Source organism: Dysidea avara, chromosome 4 (assembly GCF_963678975.1).
Source record: "Dysidea avara chromosome 4, odDysAvar1.4, whole genome shotgun sequence".
Taxonomy (NCBI): Eukaryota; Metazoa; Porifera; class Demospongiae; order Dictyoceratida; family Dysideidae; genus Dysidea; species Dysidea avara.
In genome coordinates this window covers 36948605-36971128 of record NC_089275.1, presented here as the reverse complement: position 1 = coordinate 36971128, position 22524 = coordinate 36948605, and the positions used below count along the sequence as shown (strand labels likewise).

The window sequence follows — 22524 nt, the reverse complement described above, 5'->3', positions numbered from 1 at the left end:
AAATGTTATCCAGTTATGTATATTATTCAAAATGTCTGTAGCACATTGAAGAAAATTCCTACAAAACAAGTCATATGTATAGCAAGCTAGTTGTGCTGTCATGCTTATTTAATTATTTTTTTGCATAGCTAAAATGCAAATAAGTGATCAAGTTTCTTTGACGGCCATTGCCTTGTTATATGTGTTGGGGCAGAAAGTTTATGGTCAAATACCAACAGCATGCAGTGATGTTACAAGTCTGGAAAAGTTGGAGTGTTGTCCAGCTACAAGTGATGGTGTGTGTGGACAGGATGCAGGTAGGGGACAGTGTACTGAATTGAGCCTGCCTGGTTACAACAAAAGAAGTAGTGATTTCCATCACAATTGGCCTCACTATTTCACCAGGGTCAGTACTAATACTTAATTCTATATGTATGATACCAGTATTTATAATTGACTACACTATAATATCCTTACGTGGTCACCATTTAACAAACCTAAACCCACAGGAATTAATTATTATAATTATTGTTTTTTTTCTGAATCACAGGCTTGTCAGTGCACTGGAAATTACTCTGGATATGACTGTAGTCGGTGTAGATTTGGTCACTATGGCCCTGGTTGCACTCAGTCACAGGTTCTTCCTCGACAACCTATTGCTGCCTACATGTACTAATAGTGACTGGGCTGAATTTATTGATATTATTCTTCTGTCACGTTCATTTGACTCAGGATACATGGTTGTATTGGAAGAGGCAGTTCCAGGAACCACAAATCTCTCCATGACAAACATATCACTTTATAATTTATATGTTTGGATGAACCACTATGCTGCAAAAGATGCTTTTACAAAAGGTAAGTTGTAGCGTGCATCTATCTGATTTGTGGCAGCATTCAGTAATATGCAGTAGAGTATCTAGGGGTGGGCCTATAGCTAGGTGGGCCTGTGCCCTACCAAAGAATTTGGTTCCACACCAGAGGTATTAAATTTGTGTGAAATCAGGTACTCTAATAGAGCAGTCAATCACTCTAATAAGGCAATCACACTATTCAGAGAAACAGAATAACAAAATTATGCAGTTATAATAAGGATTTTATGTACCTTATGAGTGATAATATAGTTGGTGGAGGGGTGCGATTGTGAGCAGGCAGTTACCTTTGTTTCTCTATATATCAAACCAGAGTGTCTAGATATGCAACTGCACTAATATGTATGTAGCTAACATGTTTTAAAAGCTAGCATGTACGGTAGGTATATATGCTACACAAATGTTAACAGAGTTATTATACTGCGTGTATATATAATACGTCTTTTAAAATTTAGATTTAGCAAATCATTTGGATTATGCTCATGCTGGACCTGCATACCCAACTTGGCACAAATACTTCAACTTGTGGCTTGAGTGGAAGATACAACACATGTTGAAGAGCATGGGACAAGTGGACTATCACACTTTCAGGCTACCTTATTGGGACTGGCGAATTGAAATTCAATGGTCTAGTAACGGAATACTCTCGGAAGATCTCTTTACAGCAAATAGGCTTGGGGAAACAAGAAATATCAGTGGCTTTCCTCATGTATTTGGAGATATCATCGGTGATGGATAGGACACAATATGTTGGCAAACACCCTTTCAGATTTGTGATCCAAAGGTTAACACTGGTCCCCTTCAATGTTGTCCATTCACTGGAACTGATCCATGCAGTAGCAACAATCCTGACTGGCCTACTAGTCAGCAAGTAAACAATGCTATGGCTATTGATAACTATGATGCTCCACCTTATAACCTTCTATCACAAATAAGCTATCGAAGTTTTGTTGATCATGATATTCACTTTAATATAAATGAATGCAGTACAGACAGAATGTGCATCTGTGCTCCTTCGTTTGATCCTCAGTGTGCCAAAGACTCTGAGATAGCACTTACAAAACAAATGCATACTTCAGTAAGTGTATGATTCATGTTTTTTTTTGTTGTGTACTCTCCTTTCTCTTGTTTAGGTTCATATCATTACTTCAACAGGTGATGTCACCACAATGTCAAGTCTTCCACTTGAAATGACTGGACAAATGGGTGATATTGGAGCATCACCAAATGATCCTTTTTTCATTCTTCACCATACCATGGTAGATTGTATGTTAGATGAATGGCTGGAGCTACACCCTGATGCAGAGTATCCTAATGATATACCAAGGGCTGTTAGTACCACGGGACATCAACCTGATGACTTTATGGTTCCATTTTTCCCACTCTATACCAATGCTGACATGTTCAAACAGTCTCATAATTTTGGATACTTTTGTGATCTACCAAACATTACAAACCATGTGCCAAATGCTAGATAATTACATTGTAAAGGACCTTTTTTTGCAAAACTACACGCTTTTCAGCATTAACTGTGAATACATGCACATAATATTATACTATGCATATGATTCTATAGACTTGCATTTATTGTATGGATGATGCTATGTATAGTTTTGTTTTAGGTAACTAAAACTAAAAGTGGTTTTAGTTAGGGCTTTTACTTTTAGTTATCTGAAACTAAAACGTAAGTTATTTTGACTTGTCAAAAGGCTAAAACTAAAACTAAAAGTGCCTCAATTGTTACGTGGAAACTTATACTAGAACGAAAATATCATTAATTTTAATGTTTACAAAAAAATTAAAACTTAAAGTACCTTGCTATATTGTAGTAACACATATAGCTAATTATTCACTATACACATACTATCTGCCAGTGTATATAAAAGTAAGTAAAACTCTTTTGCTATAAAAATATTTAATAATCATCACAAGGTTTAATGCTAAAAAGTTACTACTGCAACATTGTCAAGCAGGATGTAGCTAACTTAAACTATCACAGAATTTAATAATAAGAGCTCTTAAAATTAGTGAAATCATGTGCACTGTATTATACTTGTTCTTTGAAAAAAATCATGTAGGTAACTACAAGTAGCTTAGTAGCTGCTACATCCATTATTGCATAAACCAAACATGGTGGATTGAAAGAACGTAACTGTGCATCACATTATTGAAGGGTGGCATGCACTGACTGCTAAATTGGTCTTCATATTTACTACAATTGTTTTGGCACTTGATGCAGCAAATCATTTTGATTTTGTTACCTTGGTACATTCCTTAGCTTGACAATGTGCTACCATGTCTATCTTGGAACCTTAATTGTCACATTGTGTATCTTGTATATTCAGAAAACAGTTAGTATACGTTTTTCCATAACAAACAAGCAAACTTATTATACTTTTAAATTTGCAGGTGTATAATTTCTAGCACTCAATACAATAACACAAACACTGTTTGCCATGTGGCACTTTTCCATTGCTGTCTAGTGGTGGTGGCTGTTTTGGTAAGTTGTGCAGGGTTCCATGGTTCTCCTATATTTGAAGCCACAGGAATTTCTAATGTCAAGCTACCAATCCTAATGAACCCTGCACTATCACACCTCAAGCTACCCTTTGAGTTGGAGGCTACTCATGGAATGGGGCAAAGTCTACCCCATGAGACTCGTTTGTGGGTGTTTATCCTCCCCCAACCTGACATATATCGTTTTTTTTTTTGTTTTTTAAAAAATTTATTTATTTACTTATTATTAATTTAGCTTATGATTTTTGTTTGTTTTGTTACTATTTGCACTGCTTATATATTCACAATATATATACATATTTTGAATGCAGTCTCCTAGATTTAGGGATGGGCTTTGGGTGGGGACAAACTTTTCCAACTTTCCATGTGACCTCCCAACCCCATCTGTGTGCTCTTTTCTGACACATGCATTTGAGAGTTATCCTGATTATAATGTTCACCATTTCCTGCCTACCTTGCATTGTGGAACCTATTTACCCTATTGTGTCTACCTGGTCATCAACTACAAGCTGTCAGTAAGTAACGTTATTACATGCACATATGCAATTACCTCCCAGCATTAATATTGTTTAAACTCCATTTAAATACATCATCGCAACTAACTTATGAACTTACATATTTGCATCTAAATCCCAAAGCCACATGGGTATACATGCAGCAGTGATATTTTTGGCCAAAAAAGACCAAATGATCATATGTAGTACTATGGTATTTGTTTTGGGTGTATATTTCTGTATGCTGTTTTCAGGGCTCCACTGAAAATCAGCATATTTCCTGCTTAAATATTACAATTACAATGGTACCATATGTATAGTTGAAACTAAAGCTAAGATATAAAACTATCACTAAAATATATTAATGATGGTAACTGAAACTAAAACTTTAACTAAAACTTTTTTCTGTCTACAGCTATAACTAAAACTAAAAGTCAAATACATTCCTAAAACAACACTAATGGATTATGACATGACATTACAATACAGGAAGTATGGCTTCACAGGAATACATATAAACTTTGTATATAGCTATGCCAAGTAGAGCATTCAAGCAGTAATCCAATTATGTTTAATTTATACTACCCTTTCATATCAATGGTACATACTGTACATATATCCCAGAAAATTTGCAGATCAAGCACTTAAGACACTGAATTAGCATCAACTGTAGCATTCATAGATTTCCTATCTGTTCTGCAAAGAGTATCTTAGAAATAGATTCATTCAATATCTTTTCATTGCAGAGGTTTATTTAAATGATCAGGAAATTTATACAAGAAAATAAAGTATGATAAGGCCACTCCAAGAAAATTCATTGTTTCCCATTTCCCGCCCGCATGCAGATTCTCTTCCCTCATGATTTATTATTGCCGTCAACTGAACATTTTATTCATTATTTATCCTGTGATTGCATAGCAGTAACTAGTTTAGCACCGAAAGTCCATTTAGCTAGCTTTTCACTGTTAGTTTAAATATTTCTGCTGTATTCTTACCTGTAAGGTAGTTAAAATAAATGGAAATATCTATAATGAATAATGGATAATGAACCGCCTGCCTGCATGTACTTTAGAAGTCAATGAAATGGGAAGCAAGGAATTTTCTTGGAGTGGCCTAAATTATTAGTAGAGCGGCTATGCAAAATAATTGTTCACTTTTTGATAAAAACACCAAACTTGGTACAAAATTTACTTGATTCGTACTATTTTTTATATTAGATATGGTGCCATTAAAATAACCAATCATATCACGCTTAAAGAACCTGACAATAGAAAATGTATTGGGGAAGCCACAAGTGTTCAATGGCCATATCATTGCAGTTACCATGTCAAAATAATAATTATTTATGTACACTAAACTGTACATACTTAATTACTTCATTAACATCATCATCATTGAGGACACATTTTAGTGCCAAAAGTGACCTCATTATTACAATTAATGAGTTATGTATGTTTGCTTCACTACACAGTAACTTCCTAGTTACCATACATGGTATAGTGTCACCTGCCCAAGAGCAATTGCATTATTGTATGTGTGTAGCTATATTAATGATAAAGGTACACTATATGTACAGTGTTGAAGTACTAAAACTAGCTATACACAATTAGACACTATGTTTTAGAGTATAATTTTGAGAACTATAAATCACCAATTTTGCAAAAGTAATTCTGAAATTGTAGGATGTATGCATGCAGGACCAGACATCCAAGGGCAGATTCGGAGACTTGGTGTTTATTGAGGAAGCAATGTACATATGTTGCCACAAGGGTTGTAAGAATCAATGCAACAATCCTAAGTATGTAATGCTATCATTAATCTATAATTTACATCAGTTATTTGAATGGTGCACATGCATATAGCTACAGCTACCATAAGTTTGTAGCTATATAGGTATCATGATGAGCAGTTACACAAGACTAGTAGACTGATGCTTTCTACATGTATGAGTTACTTGTAACAGACCAGTAGGACTGGATACTCTTTACAACAAAATCAAATTTAAGGCTGTTTGTTTAAGCTATTGTAACATTCTAGACACAAGTGTGTATGCATACACATAGCTACTGCTACATCTGAAATTTTTTGCAAATTAGGTACTGTACGCCATGTCAAATTGAAGCGATCAGTGGCAAAATGGGACAAGTAACATTTGAAAATTTAGGTGACCATGTAGTAGGCATTAAACAGAATTTTGGGACATAATTGAATTATTGTAACATTTGCTAAAAATTAGTTTGAGACTGCCATGAACTTTTAAATTCTGTTGTTTACTTAGTGACAACATTACTCACATGGCTAAAACAAGCCATTCTAATTTTTAGAAAATGGAAAATTTAAAATGGCACATGTCCCCCCTTTTCCACTGACCCCTTCAATTGAAACTGAATTAAAATTTGCTTAAATCTTTTTCACAGTCTAAGTATGTAATACAATCAATTTCAATGGTCATTAATATTCCTTTTCAAAATATACATTGGCAATAGAAATAGTTCCATTATTCAAACACTACTCCTAGAGATCCACTTCCATCAAAATCAGATTCTATAAATTAAAATAAGGAAGATCACATGATGTCTAGTATAATTTAGTGACATTAATTGTGATTGTATGCAGCCATACACAACAGTACATAATTATAATATCACTTACCCTCCTTTCCAACATAAAGAAATCTGTTTGGCTTCACTTTGTACCTCCTGGAACTTGTTTGGACTACCCTTGGTGTTGATTGATCAATGAGGTACTCTTTGATTTGTTGAGGAGTATAGTGAGGGAACTTTTCCAATACTAGAGCTGCTGCTCCTGCTACTATTCCACAAGATGAGGATGTGCCACTAAGTTCTCTACAAGCAAAAGAAGTATTGTGTACATGTTCACACTTGATATAACCTAATTGATCATATTGACCATGCAATATAGGTCACCTCACCTGTAACCATTGTTACCACCACCAGCAGCAAGGATAGATCGTGCTGGAGCATACAAGGTCACACACTTCCCAAAGTTTGATCCAGCAGAGCCTGCTAAAAGTCTATCATCTTTTTCTGTTCCACCAACTGTGATTACATGTGGAGAACTGGCAGGAGAATAGTTGCAGGTATCCTGTAGGAAGTTTCCTAGATATAAAAATGGTTGTGAACTACACAGATGATACATTCTCAGGTTTTTAGTTACCAGCAGCTGCCACAAGGACAATGTTTTCCCTCACAGCTTCTTCAATAACATCATCAACAGCTGGACTATATGGTCCGATAAGTGGTAGAGCAATTACTGATCTACGTCCTGTAAGTTTTGTTGAATTAATCACATAATGTATTCCTCTGATCACATCTGAGAAGTATCCAGCCAATTGACAGTTCAGCACTTTGATGCTGTGTATAGACAAGTATAGTTTAAACACAACATACTGTATATACAGAAGTAGGCTAAATATAAATGTTTAAGTACATGTCTATAATAAAAATCCATACCTGTACACATTGGCTTTAGTTGCCACTCCAACAGACTTTCCCACAGCCAAACTTGCAACCTGTGTCCCATGCAATTTCGTAGAGCAATCCTTAGGTTGTCTAGGATTCCTGAGCCATCTATATCCTCCATCAAATGCTCTACCTTCAAATTCTTCATGATCAAGATTTATCCCCTCACCAAACATGTAAATATCAACTCCAGATCCTACAAACATTGGAATATACAGTAGTAACTTATGCATATGTGACCCAGTCTGTGAAAAGGGGTTATAGCTTTTTCCATTGGATGCACTTGGCAACCTGTAACTTGACTTGTGAATGTGGTATCATCCTGACAACCATGGCTTGGTGTAATATGAAGGTGATAGGTTGAAAACATGAGGAGTTATGACTAGTCAAACTTAACAATTTGGAACCCCTTTCTCAGACCGGATCACTTATTCATATATTTAGCTACTTTGTTGAGTGCATGCATGTACACTTTACAAAAATACAATTTTAACATGTATGTAACAGTTACCAGTTGCCAATGGAGAGTATCGTCCATCCAGTGGTAGTGATCTTTGATCAATCCTATCAAGATGCCATCCTAGTTCATCAATCAATGACCTCACTTCTCTGTTGTGTACTTCACTATCATCAATTGTAGCCATCAACTCAAGATTTGGTTCTACTGGTAGACCAGTGACCAGTGATAGTGATAGAATCAGAAAACTCAACTTCTCCAAAATCATATTCATATCTGACTTCTCTTGTCAAGTCTAACTCTTCAGTTGCTGTGATACTGATGATGAGGGTTAGACTATCACTGTATTTATACTAGTCAGTGGAGTGACTTCACAGTATTGTTGTTATTACCGAATTAAGTCAGGATGCTTTATAGGAAGTGCACACTTGCCACATTTTACTTGTGGTCATGCATGCATATGTTATCTCAATGTGGTCATCTAGCACTCTACAATCAGTGCATACACGTACTAAATCTATTTTGAAAGTCAAATATACACACATGGTTAGTGTTGATGATTTTGTATCAGTTTATATAGAACTACATACTGTAAATCATTTGAAATGTTTACCAGCTTTACCAATTTTGGTGCTAGTTGTGTAAGTTGACTGTCATTACCATAATCATAAAAAGTGATTGTGTACACTTGGTCCCTTAGTAGCTGCCCACAGTGCAATGAACTGTGATGGCAGGGTTCTAGGATTCCTCCTGAACCAGTGCTAGCCCCTAAAGGTTATACCATGTCTTGTCAAGTCACCTTTTCTCCTGAAACATCGACTACAAGCACAGTTAAAAATCCCTAGGTTGGAAAAACATTAGCAGCACAAGTAATTGTCCCTCTGTTTTGTGCTAGAATATCAACAGCACTAGAATACGCATTTCTGACCACTGCTTATGATCCTGATGCAACTGGAACCATCCATCCTCAACAGGGCTGCCCAGAGAAATTAAGGGGCCCAGGACAAAGAGTTAAAGTGGGGCCCCAGAGCATCCAAGCTGTAAGCTGAAGGCCAAAAAAAAAAAAAAAAAGTCATTACATGCTGACAATGACAATAGCTACCCCTCACCAGCCATAATAAGCTTGCTACACTGCTCCTCTGAAGAATACTGTGACTGCTCTATTAGAGTATTTTAGGTTTGACTGCTCTATTAGAGTATATCGATCTTTTAAACATGTATTCAAGGGCTCGTTCCAGGGGCCCTTCATGGGGGTCTCCTGGGGCCCTTTTCAAGCTGGGGCCCGGGAAAAATGCCCCAGTCCTCCCCCCCCCCCCCCCCCTGTGGGCGGACCTGATCTTCAACACTAATGCATGTAAATTGCCACCTCATCACACCATCTCTTCTTAGGTCATTTGCACAGAACATTGATCATTTCTCCCTGAGGAATTAATAAACTTGTTAAAACATGGTACCAAATTAATGGTGCCCTTGGGGTGTAAATTACTCATGAGGAGGTAAATTATCTCAAAATTCATGGGTAATAATGAAGTTGTTTCATTCAACAAACTTTTGTGGTGCCATGTTTTAACAAGTTAATTAATGCCACAGGGGGATAAAAACACAAATGATCAAATTTCTGTGCAACAATGGCCATAAATATCACCGAAGGTCAAATCCGTGATGGTATTATATGTCATGAGGAGTATTACGTATGTGGAAAGTTCCATGGTTTAATGAAAAAGTGCATGATTTTTGCATTGTGCCGCTGTACTAACATACAAACTTGTCTTTAAGACAATAAAGGTAATATTTATATACACTTTTCATTATCTGAGACTCAAGTACTGTATGAGTATATATTTATAATGCCATAGATATATTATATTGTCCATATCCAATAATTTATGTAGGATGCAAAGTATTATATAATATATAGCTATATTTAAAATCACAACGAATACAATGGAGTTCGTTTCTAAATAGTAACTAGCTACATGTTGTGTGTAGAAATGTTTTAATTTTTTTGTTAAGTATTATGAATACACTGCAGTATTAAAATATAAACATCCTAAGTGCAAGCATAGTGTTCAATACTTATATGGACATTAAATTTTTGTTGAGTTTTTATACAAGAAAACTGAAAGATGTGACACAGAAATGACATCATTGTGGTGCCACAAAGGTACAGGTGTATATACATGCACCCATATTAAGTTGAAGCATATATATCATTTTACTTAGTGTTGATGATTCACCATTATGGCTGCACTACATCCTGTATGGCTATATAAGAGTGTTTGATCATGTCTTTGAGGTATCACACACACTGTAATTACATGGATGCTGTTTAATAATTGTGTATGATTTCCTTATACAATACTATGCAACTGCTCTCTCTCTCCATATATATACACACTGTATATTATGTACGTATGAATAACAATCATATACATATTCATATAGACCAACACTGTGTTGCAAGAATGTATATTTATGTACAGAAATACATCAATGGGTATACCTCATGTACATAGGCACATAGTATACTGTATGCTAGTAGAGATTATAACTGTTGTCTGAAAATGTCACATAGATGGTACAAAGTGAACAAACTTGTTTGATTATTATTTATTCAACTTGTTTCATTTTACTTGTTTGTTTAAACTTGTGTTTGATACATGTGATCTTTTTATACATAATTGTAGTATGTGGCACTTAGCACAAGACAAAGCTACTTGACAGCAGACTCCATCCCCCACTATTGTCCATGGCCTATCTGCCCTCAGGGGATGGTCTTAATTCAAATTGGTTACTCAGTGTCAGATGGTTTAGCAGATACCCATTGATGTCACAGGTGGGTTGCTTCCCCATTTAGCACCAGGTCCGGGCCACAAAGGTCAAATCTGTGATAATATTATGTCAAAAATACATGTCATGAGGAGCACTATGTATGTATGTGGAAAGTTTAATGGTTAAATGAAAAGTACACAATTTGGCTAATTTTGAGGGCTATGCCACTACACTATAACGTATTCCCTATTGAAACAAATTAGCAGACTTTCCACTTTATGATTGTTTAACGTAGAGAGATACTATAACAAGATGTGAATTGTTTGCTCAGTTTTGTAGTGGATAACCTGTGAGGACGAAGTAATGTATGAGTCCCATAAAGCTGTTGCAAATAATTATGATTGCATGATTCACAGAATTGTACATGACGTCAACACCAAGCCATTTAGAAAGGAAATCAGGTCTTCAGATACGTACTTTGAGTTTCATGGGATTCATTAAAACTTACATATGTACATATTAGGCAATATACACACACTTGGACAACAACATGTTTTGGGGGAATCCATCCTTCATAGCTATTTTTATTACAGCTCAAATGTAAGAGTGAAAACTTATAATCATTCAAACAGTTATGTTTTGTAGCTGTAATCTAGCAAAAAAATTCAAAAGCTTATTAATTTATTAATTAATTATATAAATAAACAGGTATAAATTAGAGGAAAACTGATTGTGGTGGTACAGTAATAGCAGTCATTGTAAAGTAACACAATTGGTAAATTATTCCACAATCTAATTGTGCTGGGAAAGTAACTATGTTGATGAGATGATAGGAAGATGATGCAATTAAACGAAGCATATACTGAATGAAAATTTCTGGTGGATCAGTTATAAGTCATGATGTTTGACTATAATAAGTTGGAATATGAAGAGTTTTATTGTGCATTAGAAACACAATGAAACCTGCAAAATAAGGACACATTTGGACCAAACAAAGTAAGGTATCCATGCAGCTGATTCTCCAGGTTGGTTTACATGCTAAGGGATACTTTGGGGCCATTTCGTGGTGTGCAGATTTTGCAGGTGTCCTCATTTTCAAATGTCCTGATTAACAGGTTCCACTGTAATGCTAGTTTCTCATATAGTCTTTGTTCTTCCGGTGTTGGCCTGGACAGCTGGTTTAGTGAAGTAGTTACAATTGCATAAACAGAACACACCCAACAGGCAGCTCTATGCTGAAAATTTTCTACAATAATAGTTTCAGTATGTATCCTAAAATGACATTCTAATCATATTCTGGGGTATACTTTTTCATAGTAATAATATTCTAATCTGATAAACTTTGTCTGTTATACTGAACTTATTATATTTACCTCCGGTACCATATGTGTGGCCTAACAAATATTGTTACACAATTTTATAGTTGCATTGTGTAACCAGCAAGTATAATACCTGAATGTATAACACAGTAACCATTAGCAAGAAACCACAGATAAATTCATCATTACTATCTTTTTCAAAGCTATATAGCTATATAACTAAAACAGTTCAGTGAAATGATTGTCTTAGACTGTGCAAAAATAAGTTGACTGCTGTCAAGTTTGTGTCAGAGTGTTGTGATTAGTGCTGTTGGTATAAAGAGCTTATTTCATGATGATGTAACAATGGAATATGATGACATGCATACCTCATGTATACAGTTCTAGTAATAAGTGCACGAGCATATCTCTGTGCATAATCATTTGTGCGTGATGTCATAGTGACCATGACTGTACTATATTATGAAGCAATACTTAATTACAATCCAGGTGATGATGGCCGACATACCTTCCAAGAAAAAAAATACTACAAGTGCATAAGTCAATGGCGGATCCAGGAAAGGGAATTTAGGGTAAATGCCCCCCCCCCCCCCCCCCCCCTTTTTGTGGAGGATCAACTACTTTTTTTGATTGGAATAGTAAATCTTGTTAGGTCAAAATCAGTAACTCCACCTTCATGCGTACTAAGCGCCTCTAAAAAAATTATTGTGTTGCTGGTGTTTGAGAAATTCATAGCCTTTTAAACAGCTTTTAAGACTTCACACCTATCTACAAAGGCTACAATGGCAAAAATGAATAGTGATACACTACTTAAAGGTGATTATTTACTGCAAGAAAATCTGCTCTCCCCAACCACCTACAACATACCTGTTTGTGTCTCTCCCCTTGCCAGCTCCTGGATCTGCCCCTGTGGGTGGCCTCAATGTTTGGTAGAAGCAATATCCATGTTGGTAAAAACACAGCAAAGGAGAAAAAAACATAAGTTAAAAAGTCCAGTAAAATCACTTGAAGTCCTTTCACAATGTCCTGACAGTATGTCAGCACATGTCTTAAAAGTTATTGCACACTGCACTTACACATAGGGATCTGCCAATTATGCTCATAATTTTACCTATTATGCTATGCTGCACTGCTCAAATATTTACCTATTATGCTTAAATTTATGCTCAATATTTACCTAATACACTCAAAATATGCCCAATTATTTATGCCTTAGTTCTCATGCTCTGCCAGTTTATGGATAAATAACAAGTGGTTGAAGCACAAACTTACTTGTCAAAATGCACATCATGATAGCATCACTTTTTGTGGTTCATTACTGCTTGACCTTCAACCTGCTGGATTTACAGTTGATCTTGTGACAGTTGAAGTTGGCTGTCTAGCAGGGCCGAAGCCCACGGTCCGGCATTAGCCGGACCACTTTTCAGCCACTTGAATTTGCAAGAGAAGATCGAGATACTCTAATAGAGCAGTCATCACATTATGCTCTAATAGAACAGTCATCGTGATAATAGAGCATTCAGTATACACTCTTTACACTGGTTCAGTCTGGTTGATCTAAACCATTATATCTATTTTAATTAGTTTCCAGTGAACCATCTGCATAGAATTGCACAATAGGCTAATTGATAATGCATGTTATGCATTAACAATTACAATCAAAATTGCTTCTGTATCTCAAAAGAACTAAATTCACTTTGTATCATGAAAGTAAAATTAGCTACTAGCTATATATTAAAATTGAATTAATTGGTATACAGTAGCTCAAAATTACCTGGATATATTCTTGGTGTTAAAGAGCAGAAAGAGACCGTGTATGTAAAATAGCTTCCAGATGCCATTTCAGAACATGTATTTTCAAAAAATTTCCCAGGGACCATGCCCCCAGATTTCCTTAGCTTAGCATGTTAATACATGCTGTAGCTAGCACACACAAAAAAATTACAGTAGATAATCTAATTTAAATTTCAAATCAATAAAATGTAGTGTTCATGACTATGACTTCCATTGCAGTCCATGAATGGCCTGACCACTCAAAATCTCTGGGTTCCGGCCCTGCTGTCTAGGCCATTTCATGCCAGTAACCATTACAAAACTTAGCAATATAATGCAGAGTGCAATATGTTGCATACTTCAGCAGCTTGAATGTATTACAATCTCCTGTTTGTACAGGATACTTAACTCTCAGGCTTCAGCATCATGGGATGTAGTCAATCTGTTGAACTGTTAATTATTTAATTTTATAAAGTCTTGCCAGGCTACAGTTGTTATTACTGTTTTTTTTTTTAGTAACTCGGTAACCCTAAGACTATAGATTCCTGACTCCTTGTATTATATTGTACATGTAATTGTCAAATGATGCTTGTCTCTCAACTCAGCACTTGGTTTTATTCGACAAAACTTCAATATATCACCTTTAGTTCCAGTTGGGCCAGATGGTCCTGTTAATCCAGCATCTCCTTTGAATCCTGGTCCTCCTTCTGGACCTGTGGAAGTGAACAAGATGAGATATTGTAATGATTGGCTCATTGTATGTAATTTATCCTAGGGCAGACAAGGAGAAAATGTCACCGTGCCTAAATAGTTTAGCCAGTAACTCAGTTAGCCCCATGTCTCACTCAGATATGGTCAGACAGATAGCAATAAAATTTTAAGTAAAGAAGGCTAAGAAGTGTGGTAGCTAACTGATTGATATGATTTTCATAGTGTGTAAAGCATGCTGGGTCTGGAGACATTTCCCCAACAGGAAATTTTGAAAACTTACACTAGCCTCCTGAAATTGTTTTCAAAATCCAATTGAATGCTTTACTTGAGTATATATGAATGCTCTATTAGAATAGCCGACTGTTTTATTAGAGTATCTAGAATTTTGTCTGGTTTTGTGTGAGAAAGTATCTATCACACAAACCTTTTTGCCACAAAGTAACATGTAATTCTTATTCTATCTATTAAGCTGCCTTTTTGCTCACTCAAGACTAAATTTCAAGTCAATAGCTTTTTCCATATGTAAGCTATCACTGGTAATTTTGATCATGAATTCATGGGTACAGTGCTATGAAATACCATTAAATTCTAGAATTCATGGCAAATATGAAAACTCATGGTATCCTATGAAATGACCTTCATGGTACATTCCATAAGGGCAACTTCACTATTGATTGCAAAAATATATATATATTATGGCATACTTCTCTGGTATCAGTTCCTGTGTAAACAACATTGCAAACACAACATGACAGGAACAGATGCATCTGTGACAGGAACAGATACATATCTGCATGTTCTTGTGTAATAAACTATAAAATGCATGAGTTCCTGTGTAAACAACACTGCAAATTCCACAGTTCATACATATCAGGATCAGATAATGTTACAAGTGATGGTTATCCAGGAACAGTTTTGTGCTTAATACAGTAAATGTTTTCCCATACTACTTTCATGGGTAGCTACTGCTTCTCGAGAATTCATAGGTACTACATATCTCTGCAGTGCCATGAAAATACCATGAAATTCTGATGTCTTATATAGGCCAATGAAATGACTTTCATGGTACGCTCCATGGTTCACTTTACATGACATACATACTTCTCTGGTAGTAAAATGTATCAGTTCCTGTGTAAACAACATTGCAAATGCCACAGTTGATAACATGCCAGGAACAGATGTATCAGGTCCTGTGTAAACAATAGTATCAAATACCACAGTTAATCAGATAATGTTACAGGTGGTAGTTATCAAGGAACAGTTTTGTGCTTTACATGCAGGACCCCTACTATACCAGTATATCAACACACAGATTTATAAATAATCAATCATTATGGATGCATAATTGGCATTATTTAATCATGGAGCACAACAAAGAAAGGTTAAGATTTATTGTATCCTGAAAGTTGAGAGTGTCTTTTTGTTTTAATTGAATTTTACTGGATAACTAAGCAGTATTAACAGTATCAGCATACAGCAACTGTACTTTCAACATACCATCATTGTCTAATATAATATTCTATTTGCTAGCTTAATATCAACTGGTATGGTATGAAAAATACAGTTACATAGTCCTCAGTTTGAAACTTGTATTTGCAGTACCACCATTGTATGGCGTATTAAGCATATTCACTACGATTTATCATAAATGGAATACTCTTGGTAGATTCTGTGTTTGCATCCAATGACTGTTGATCTTGTAGAATTCTTTGCTAATTAGAATTAAGGCTTTTTATTCAAACAAAGTGGCAGATCCAGACAGGGATCGACACAGGAGGTGTGTATCTTTCCCTTCCCTTATCTTCAAAGCAACCTAATATACTATTCTCAGATTACCTATTACAAACAAAATACATTTTGAGGCTTTGCAGTCAAGTATAAAAGAAATGCGTTCATATGCACTTTCTGAATCAAAATCAAGATCTCTCCTGAGCAGTGATGATGGCTATGTACTACTTGATCCTGTCTGTTGTCTCCTTGATAGCAGTTAGCTGCTCAGTATTGCTACAAGAGCAAGACTCAACCCTAGGATTGGAGGCAAAGTTTCCTGCAAAGTCTTGTCGAGAAATATATGATAAAAATCCTATATATGAGTCATAATCAGGATATTACTGGATCACTTCACTTGAAGAAACAATCAAGGTGATGATTATGTAGCCATATATAGACATATTACTGATATACCATATATGGTAAATATTTTCATGCTAAAGGCAAACTACTCCCAAGATATAATATTGTAGAAGAACATGAAGTTTATTTTTTTCTTGCAGGTATATTGTGAAATGTCTCTAGTATCCGGTGGTGTTATGGGTGGTTGGATTAAGATTGCTGATATCACTGGTGCCAATTGTCCTAAAGGATGGGCATCCATTAATATCCCAGATACTTCAAAAACTGGGTGTAGATCTTCTTCTGCTGAAGGTGGCTGCTACTCTGTGTTCTTCTCAACAAGACCTGGGTTCAGTCAGATCACTGGTTTAGTGGCTGGATACCAAAAAGGAATTCCCGATGGATTTGCTGAACATGCTAATAGACCCTATCCTGGAAGGTCCATAGATGCTCCATACCTTGATGGAGTCTCCATAACCTATGGTATTAAGCAACAACGTAAACACATTTGGTCTTATGGTATGGGGCAAAGTAGCAATGCTAAAACTTACAGCAACTATAATTGCCCTTGTGGTGCATATGAGGGACCAGCTCCTCCAAGTTTTGTGAGAGACCACTACTATTGTGATTCAGGGTCATATGGTTCACCAACCCACCCTACATTTTATGTTGAGCATACCTTGTGGAGCAATACAAATTGTACTAATGGTAACAATTGCTGCGCCCAACTAGATGCACCATGGTTTTATAGGTCTATTCGAGAATGTGGTGCCAGTGATCCAATAGAAGTGAGGATTTGTAATGATGAACCATTCAGTGATGAAGCAGTCATTGTCACCAAACTGTTGTTGTACATCCAGTAGCTAACTCGCCTAACTGATTAGAAGTTAGAGAATAACTGTAGAGAAACTTAAACATCATTAGTTGTTTGTATTACGTAGTTTGTCATAATCTGTGCAGAGAATTTACTTTTCATGTGTCTACTAGTTGCAGTGCATAACTGTATTGCATGTTTGGCCTACTGCTATAATCACATGTGCTAATTTCATGCACCTATACTGGTTAGATGGTGTTGTAACTGACAACAAATCAAAGTACAATACATACGTAACTAAATACTATAATATTTTGCTAAGCCTTAATACAGAAATACTTACTGTAGTCTTAATGACTGCAGTTATTTTTAAACGTTTGGCTGGGTTGTTAATCGACAGTGTAGCAAATTTGTGCATGTGGATTAGAGCAATGCAGAGAGAAGTGAGTCTATAATGCTTTATAGCTAGTACTAGGGTAGCTACTTGGCAACACTCAAACACATCACAGCAAATACAGTAGTCACCCTAATGATGCCTTCAGGGGTTTATGGGACTATTTAATTATTCAGTTGTTTTCCTGACATTAATTGTAATACCTCAGATTTGTTAAATGGTCAGGCTATCAAACAATTTTGGGTAAAATTGAAACCCACAGAAGCTATTTTGTGAAATTTGTATGGTTGCTATGCAGCTAATTAAACTTTGGTTGCTATGGCAAATGCCCAAGGCTGACACCTGTCCAGCAGGTGGAATATTGTTTTAGGTATACAGGACAATCCAAAACTGCATTAAAATAAACTATAGACCATTTTGCAAACTTCACCCTGCTGTCTGCCAGACTATTTTATAAGATTTTAAGTCAATTATTTTAATATCAATAGTGGACTGTGAAAGTGACCATAACTATAAGTCGCAATTGTAGTGGACTACAAGTGGAAAATTTTTGAAAATGGCAATCTCAAGACTGGATCTTGAGCTACTTTTTGTCAAATCCCCGTAAACATGCACAGCACATGTATGTAATTTTTTACTTTATTCTTATCTGTAGTGCAGCTTGCTATTTAGTCTGGCTGACTTTCACAACTAGCCAAATCACCATTTACAACTAGCCAAAAGTCATTTACAACTAGCTTTTTGGTCACAACTAGCCTCCTTTTTTAGCCCCTGTCATGTCATGTGCCCGGATCATCTCATCAAAGTATAGGGGACACTGAAATGTCAAATAAGTATATTTTGCTATATCTGGCTTGAATATCCATATAAGGAAACCAAGAAAGTAGGTGGTTATGCTTCGTGCACTAAATCAATTAGATCACTTATTAATAAGCATCGCTCTTAAGATACCCCTGGTCTGTATAGAAGCACCTGTCCATATTATAGTACAATATCAAATGCTGACATGTGTAGGGTAGCAGAACCATTAGATAGTTACCATATGTACAGTATATCTTTGCGGTGCTATATATAATTACCTGTTTCATTATTGCTTGAATGGGTTAAACTTTGGTAGATGCAGCTAATTCAATGGCCAGAAGTGTGTTTCATTACGATGTGTACTCGATCACCAAGTCACAGAATACAAGATTAATGGTCATATACAGTCCTACAAGTGAAATCTCAGCATCCATACTATTACAAGTAATTGCTATGTGCAGTGGTTGTCACATATGCATTAACCATATTGGTGTTAGAGCTTCTAACAAGCTAACGTAGTCACACCATATTCAAATTTTCTCCAAAAAAGCACTAAGTAGACCTGATCTCATGCTAGTTTTCATAAATTCCATTGTGCTATTAGAACTCTCTGTGGTTACTAATACTCAGCATCACTTTTTGGCTTAAAGAAGGTTGCTATGGTTCATTACTGCTTGACCTTCAACATGCTGGATTTACAGTTGATCTTGTGACAGCTGTCTAGACCATTTCATGCCAGTAACCATTACAAAACTTAGAGTACAATATAATGCAGAGTGCATACTTCAGCAGCTTGTGTTGCCATCTCCTGTTTGTACAGGATATTTAACTTTCAGGCTTCAGCATCATGGGATGTAGTTGATCTGTTGAACTGTTAATTATTTAATTTTATAAAAGTTTTGCCAGGGCTCCAACCTCCAGTTATTATTTCTGTTTTTGTTTTTTTTGGTAACTTGGTAACTCTAAGACTAGATTTCTGACCCCTTGTATTATATTGTACATGTAATTGTCAAAATAATGATGCTTATCTCTCAACTCAGCACTTGGTTTTATTCCACAAAACTTCAATATATCACCTTTAGTTCCTGTTGGACCAGGTGGTCCTCTTAATCCAGCATCTCCTTTGAATCCTGGTCCTCCTTCTGGACCTGTGGAAGTGAACAAGATGAGATACTGTAATGTTTGGCTCATTGTATGTAATCTATCCTAGAGCAGACAAGGAGAAAATGTCACCATGTCTAAGTAGTTTGGCCAGTAATTCAGTTAGCCCCATGTGATGGGGTCATGTCTCACTCAGATATGGTCAGAGAGCAGGGGCGGATCCAGAGTTTGGAAAGGGGGGTGTACTTTGCTGAAAAAGTTGAAGAGCAAAACAAAAACAAACAAAAAAAGGTCATAGCCAATAATGGCTGTCCTTTACTAAATGTACATACTATAAAGATCCTTATTCAGATCCTTATTCATACCTTCATCAAGGGCAGATTTCGAGGGGGGGGGGGTTCTTGGGGGGGCTGAAGCACCCCCCCCCCCCCCCCCTCCAAAATTTTACAATAAGCAAGCTGAGCTTCTAGAAGTGTAGTACAGATACAGTTGCATTTTATACACATGTATGGGCAATGAAAAGATGGAGAGAGCAAGGGGAATAGCTAATCTTATCCAAGAATTACTAAGAGGGTTTTAAAATTATACTTTTGCAGTCTTAGAAGCTGCTAAAATCGAAATACTCTAATAGAAAAGTCAACTATTCTAATAGAACATCCATCATTAAAACTATAATTTTCAAGAAGTTACCAGAGTGTAAGCTGAAATTAAACGTATACTTCTACACCTGTGCACTGCTACCCTCACCACTGTGGAGAATTCTATACATGCTGAGTGCACGTGCACTCCACACACTGCTGAGTCTACTTGCCCTCTCCACTCACACATACCCTCTCTACTATTTGGACAGCAAGCTATGAGACTGTATATGTGACTGGGTCTGTGAAAAGGGGTCTTCCACACACATCCAATTTACCAACTTTGACAATTCATAACTTCCGATAGAAAAAAGTGATTACCTTGACATTTGAACAGTAGTGAGCACCAACACAAGATAATAGATGGAGAATTGTATCTTTCTTAAACACAAAGTTATGGTCTTCCAAGTTCACAGAATTGTATGTGTGTGGAAGACCTAGATTGAATTTTAGCCACTGGCTGTGTCGGCATATTGACAAACTGTAGGGGAATAATGGTATCACATAAACAAGGTGGCATCATTTTTCACTCAAAATTACTGCCAAATTCAATCTCAGTGGGCCAAATTTGCAAAAAATTTCCTGTGGGGGCATGCCCCCAGACCCCCTATGCTTCACACACTAGTTGTATCAACTTTCTTGCCACATATATAAATGTCCATGTTAGCACCCCCCCTTCTGAAATCCTAGATCCGCCCCTGTTCATAGTTAAACTACACTGCCTCATGAACACTGTGACTGCTTTATTAGAGTGATTGACTGCTCTATTAGAGTATCTCGATCTTGTATGCAGTTTCTTGTAAGAAAGGGGGGCACATGCCCCCCCTGGATCTGCCACTGGAGAGATAGCAATAAAATTTTAAGTAAAGAGGGCTAAGAAGTGTGGTAGCAAACTGATTAATATGATTTTCATAGTGTGCAAAGTATGCTGGGTCTGGGGGACATTCCCCCAACAGGAAATTTTGAAAACCTACAATAGCCTCCTGAAACTGTTTTCAGAATCCACTTGAATGCTATACTTGAGTATATATGACTGCTCTATTAGAATAGCCGAGTGTTTTATTAGAGTATCTCGAATTTTGTCTGGCTTTGTGAGAAAGTATCTTTCACACAAACCCTTTTGCCACAAAATAACAAGTAATTCTTATTAAGCTGCCTTTTTGCTTATTCAAGACTAAATTTCAAGTCAATAGCTTTTTCCATATGTAAGTCATGATTGGTAATTTGGATCATGAATTCATGGGTACAGTGCTATGAAATACCATTAAAGTTAGAATTCTGGCAAATATGAATACTCATGGTACCCTATGAAATGACTTTCATGGTACATTCCATAACACTATTGATGGCAAAAACATATACATTTTATGGCATACTTCTCTGGTATCAGTTCCTGTGTAAACAACATTGCAAACACCACATGACAGGAACAGATACATCTGTGACAGGAACAGATACATATCTGCATGTTCTTGTGTAAATAAACTATAAAATGCATGAGTTCCTGTGTAAACAACACTGCAAATGCCACAGTTGATACAAAACAGGATCAGCTAAATAAATGTTACAAGTGATGGTTATCCAGGAACAGTTTTGTGCTTAATACAGTTAATGTTTTCCCATACTACCTTTCATGGGTAGCTACTGCTTCTCAAGAATTTATAGGTATTGCATCTCTGCAGTGCCATGAAATTCTTATGTCATGGGCCAATGCAAAAACTCATGGTACCCTATCAAATGACTTTCATGGTACATTCCATGGTTCACTTTACATGACATACATACTTCTCTGGTAGTAAAATTCATCAGTTCCTGTGTAAACAGCATTGCAAATGCCACAGTTGATAACATGCCAGGAACAGATGTATCAGGTCCTTTGTAAACAATAGTATCAAATGCCACAGTTGATCAGATAATGTTACAGGTGGTGGTTATCAAGGAACAGTTTTGTGCTTTATACTGTGCATGCAAGGCCCCAATCTAGCTACTGTACCAGTATATCAACACACAGATAATGACAGATTTATAAATAATCAATCAGTATGGATGCATAATTGGCATAATTTAATCATGGAGCACAACAAAGAAAGGTTCAGATTTTATTGTATCCTGAAAGTTGTGAGTGTCTTCTCTTTTTAAATTGAATTTAACTGGATAACTATGTATAAGCAGTATCAACAGTATCAGCATACAGCAACTGTACTTTGTTTAATATAATTCGATTTGCTAGCTTAATATCAACTGATATGCTAATGTGTAACAAGACAATGTGTATTCATAAAGCCACTGTT

The 22524-nt window shown here is 36.2% G+C and overlaps 3 protein-coding genes across 3 annotated transcripts in view; 2 read left to right on the top strand and 1 right to left on the bottom strand.

Annotated features, from left to right (window-relative positions):
* Positions 1 to 22524, top strand: part of LOC136254874 (uncharacterized) — a 112814-nt gene that overhangs the window by 15224 nt on the left and 75066 nt on the right. The gene's annotated exons all lie outside the window — the stretch shown is intronic.
* On the top strand, positions 591 to 2326 carry LOC136253824 (tyrosinase-like). Its single transcript, XM_066046482.1, has 4 exons — positions 591 to 834; positions 1440 to 1576; positions 1618 to 1926; positions 1982 to 2326. The coding sequence occupies exons 1-4, from the start codon at positions 591 to 593 to the stop codon at positions 2324 to 2326; spliced, it is 1035 nt and encodes a 344-aa protein (XP_065902554.1).
* LOC136253389 (extracellular serine proteinase-like) lies at positions 6272 to 8232 on the bottom strand. The gene is made up of 6 exons (XM_066046041.1): positions 7853 to 8232; positions 7333 to 7537; positions 7037 to 7233; positions 6792 to 6978; positions 6512 to 6705; positions 6272 to 6403 (listed from the first exon to the last, which is right to left on the bottom strand). Exons 1-6 carry the CDS (start codon positions 8070 to 8072, stop codon positions 6357 to 6359), a joined length of 1050 nt encoding a protein of 349 aa, XP_065902113.1. The 5' UTR covers positions 8073 to 8232; the 3' UTR covers positions 6272 to 6356.

Bases quoted from the DNA above. Each gene is read 5' to 3' on its own strand.
- LOC136253389 (XM_066046041.1), bottom strand. From the start codon at position 8,072: ATGAATATGATTTTGGAGAAGTTGAGTTTTCTGATTCTATCACTATCA. The intron at 7,538-7,852 runs GTAACTGTTACA...CAATGTTTGTAG, and splicing joins ATACTCTCCATTGGCAACTG to GATCTGGAGTTGATATTTAC. The intron at 7,234-7,332 runs GTATGGATTTTT...GTCTATACACAG, and splicing joins ACTAAAGCCAATGTGTACAG to CATCAAAGTGCTGAACTGTC.
- LOC136253824 (XM_066046482.1), top strand. From the start codon at position 591: ATGGCCCTGGTTGCACTCAGTCACAGGTTCTTCCTCGACAACCTATTG. The intron at 835-1,439 runs GTAAGTTGTAGC...TCACACTTTCAG, and splicing joins AAAAGATGCTTTTACAAAAG to GCTACCTTATTGGGACTGGC. The intron at 1,927-1,981 runs GTAAGTGTATGA...TCTCTTGTTTAG, and splicing joins CAAAACAAATGCATACTTCA to GTTCATATCATTACTTCAAC.